We start from the raw sequence: 3,444 nt of genomic DNA on the forward strand, positions 1-3,444 counted from the left end.
AATGCTGTTGTTTTTCTGGGAGGCCAGGGGAGACACCACTTTCAAACAAAGCAGGTTAAAGTCCTGTCCCACCTGTGGTTGCCAGCCTGGCCAGAGAGTTTTATTGAGCTGGTTATTTATTGAGAACATAGGTGTGCATTGAGTTTGAAGTATCCTGTTTGGCCAAAGCATTGCATATGGTTGAAGGCAGGTGTGTTAATGTTCTCACACATGATGTCAGCTGCTGCTTTTAGCTGGTCCAGCTCACACATGGCCATTTCCAAACCTTTACTTGTAGTGGGAAATGAAGGTTTGAGCCCTGCCCATGTTCACATGCATTTCCAATAATTAAATATGTATTTTCAGTATAATCAGAAGTTCAGACATTTCTAGATTGTCAAATGGATTTACCTTTTAGAGGAAATAAACCAAAGTAACAACTCAGATCTTAGGACTTTGAAAAATTGTGAAATTGAGGGGGGAAGGGACTAAGTAACTTTTGGGACGATATTGCCATTCATTTAAAAAAGAAAAAGGTTTAAAATATGCAAGAGGAAAATTGGGGCAGGAGCGTTTTTTTTTGAGCTTTGAGGCACTTTACTTCCTTGTTCTGCTTATATTCAAAATTTCAGGTGGTTCTTAAATCATTTTTGTTGAGAAATGTCTTTACAAGGTCGGAGCATTCAAGAGGTTGTTCAACTGAAGAATGAATGTCAGTTTTTGGATAAAATTATATTTTTCTTACATTGTGTTCAGGTTTTTGAGTTGAAGAGCTGTTACACAAACCAAAAACAAAGCACTTTAAATTCCTGAGTAAAAATGTCCCTCCAGCTCTTCAGTTAATCAGTACATCCCATCTTAACCTTACACTACAGTGTTTGCTTTAGAAAATGGAGACCAGAAATTCTTCCATTAAAATAAAAATGAACATAAATTTTAAATAGGATTGTAAGAGCCCCTCTCTTACGTGAAGAAGTGAAGAAATGCAGGTTGCCATTTAAATGTTCCAGGATACATCTGCTGTTACAAATAAATGCTATCAGTCAAGGTAATCCTCAGCAGCTGTTAAGTAGCAGAGTTTCACCAGCTTCTCAGCAGAGCTGTGCTGATCAAGGGAATGAGCATTTTTTTATAAACAGGGGGTTTTGTTTCTGGGGGAGCAGGGGGGAAGTTGGCCTTGGCATTTTTTGAATACTTTGAACGGTGCTTAGAAACTTTGAGGTAATTCCTTTGAAGATGCAAATGTGCGTACCCAGGTAGAGCTTGGTCCGACTCATAAACATTTGGGTACTTATCCGTGTTCATGCAGCCTTGTCCGGGTTGAGGCACACAGGCAGGGCTGCGTGGGGAAGGCTGGCATGGCTGCTGCCCAGGGGGTGATGACCCTGTACGGTGACAGAGGAGAGGGGTATACTCTTGATGGCACGCAGGCTGGCACCCCTCGTGAGTTCTCACTTCTCCTTAGAAACTGCTTTTGAAGAAAGAACCGAGGTGAAATGTGTACTGCTCTCTGCAGCCCTGCCCTGTGGATACACTCAGAGATGTCCTGTGTTTTGTTTTTGAACAGGAAAAGCCAACAACAATGTACAGTGGGATGAGGACTCCGTAGAATACATGCCAGCCAACCCAGTCAGGATCGCATTTGTCTTGGTTGTTCATGGCAGAGCTTCTCGGCAGCTCCAACGCATGTTTAAGGCTATTTACCATAAAGACCATTTTTATTACATTCATGTTGACAAGGTAATATATCACCGGTTATAAATTGCCTGTCTCGCCATCTGTCAGTCTACCCATTTTTGTCATCTTCTTCATCTTCTCTTTACCTCTGCTGCATAAAGTGCATGTCACTTTTTGTCTCTCCATCTGTTATAAGTTTGGAGCTTCTTTTTTTTTTTTTTTTTTCTTTCTTGTTAGCTTCTCTATGTAACAGCCTTCATTTCTCCTTAAATGTCTATGAGTATCTATCCATGTCTGTCTGTTGTACATTTAGTTAACAGTAATTGGTAAGTTGATGCAGACTGACAGTGGTGGCCCACTGGGTGGAGAGCTGACCCGAGGTGCCTTGGGCAAGTTACTTTACTTCACACTGCAAAAGGGAGGTAGTAACAGTCACCTCCTTTACGAAAGCCCTTCAGGATCTACTGATGACAAATGATAAGTAAGAGCTAGTTACATTGATTAGTGATTACTGTAGTTGTAATAAAAAGAATTAAACAGGGGTGTTTGTACATTTCCAAATTAGCATTTAGCAAAAGAAGGTTGTGCACCATAGTAAGTGAGGGTAAAGCAATGGTAACGCTCAGTGAGTCAGGAAGTAGAGTTGGTGGTTAGTGAATACAGGGAGGGACAATTTTGGACAGAGTAACTTGAATGTATTACTTTTTTCTCCTGTAAAGCGATCCAATTACTTGCACCGGCAAGTGCTCCAGTTTGCCAACCAGTACCCAAATGTGAGAGTCACTTCTTGGAGAATGGCAACTATCTGGGGAGGAGCAAGTCTTCTGTCCACCTACCTGCAGACCATGAGGGACTTAATGGAGATGAATGACTGGCCATGGGATTTCTTCATTAACCTCAGTGCTGCCGACTACCCAATCAGGTACAATGAGTATTTTAGGAATGTACATGTTTTGTTCCTAAAGGAAATATGTATTGAGGGATATAAGGGATGACATGTCCGTGCTGTGCTGCAAGAAGCAGAGATCAGAGGGGCAGTTTCTTCTGTCTTACAGCAGAAGACTCCTCTTGCTGAGGCTGGTGTCTGACAGCCACGCTTTAGCCAAGGAGACAATCATCTTACTGTACTCCATGTGTCTGCCACTTACCTAGGGGGGACTGCGGCTGTGAGCAGGCTGGCAGCACTGGTTCTTCACTTTACTGAGGAAGCAGGGGCTGCTCTATTTAGTTGTTATTTCCAGCAAGGGGCATCTGCAAGAGAGGATGAGTAAAGTGGCAGGAAGTACTGGAGCTCAGCAAACGAAACCCGGCATGGAGAGATTCCTCCCTCCCAGGGCTCTGATCAACAGTTTGATTTGATGTCTCAGAAAGTGTTGAAGGTATGAATATAGATTCAGTGAAGGTATATGTTCTCCTCTTCCTTTTTTTAGTACTTTTTCTGCAGAGGATAATGATAGTAGAAGTGACAAATAGGTTGCTAGGAGTCAATTATATCTTCAGCACTAACCGTTGCCTGAATATCTTTATTCAGATGGCATCAGGCAAAGAACGTCACACACCACCACATGACAAGACTCATGATTTTAAGTGAAATTATATTCTTTCTGGATTTACATAACCCAGGCCCCACAGCTGTATTCCATAAGGTTTACTACGTTGTGCAAAAGTAGATAGTCCGTGTAAAAACAAAAACAAAACCAAAAAAAACCACCCAAAAAAGACCCAACCCCCCAAAAAAACAAGTGTCCTTAAACTGTTGGGTTTAGGCTATAAGAATTATCAAGAAGA

General features: G+C 41.8%; 1 protein-coding gene across 1 annotated transcript in view; it reads left to right on the forward strand.

Annotated features, from left to right (window-relative positions):
• XYLT1 (xylosyltransferase I) overlaps positions 1-3,444 on the forward strand; it is a 106,477-nt gene that overhangs the window by 41,241 nt on the left and 61,792 nt on the right. The window contains exons 3-4 of the mRNA XM_009324822.1: positions 1,547-1,719; positions 2,376-2,578. Of these exons, the coding sequence (XP_009323097.1) occupies positions 1,547-1,719; positions 2,376-2,578 (376 nt within the window). The remainder of the gene's footprint in view (positions 1-1,546; positions 1,720-2,375; positions 2,579-3,444) is intronic.

Source organism: Pygoscelis adeliae, unplaced genomic scaffold (assembly GCF_000699105.1).
Source record: "Pygoscelis adeliae isolate BGI_AS28 unplaced genomic scaffold, ASM69910v1 Scaffold85, whole genome shotgun sequence".
In the NCBI taxonomy this organism is placed as follows: Eukaryota; Metazoa; Chordata; class Aves; order Sphenisciformes; family Spheniscidae; genus Pygoscelis; species Pygoscelis adeliae.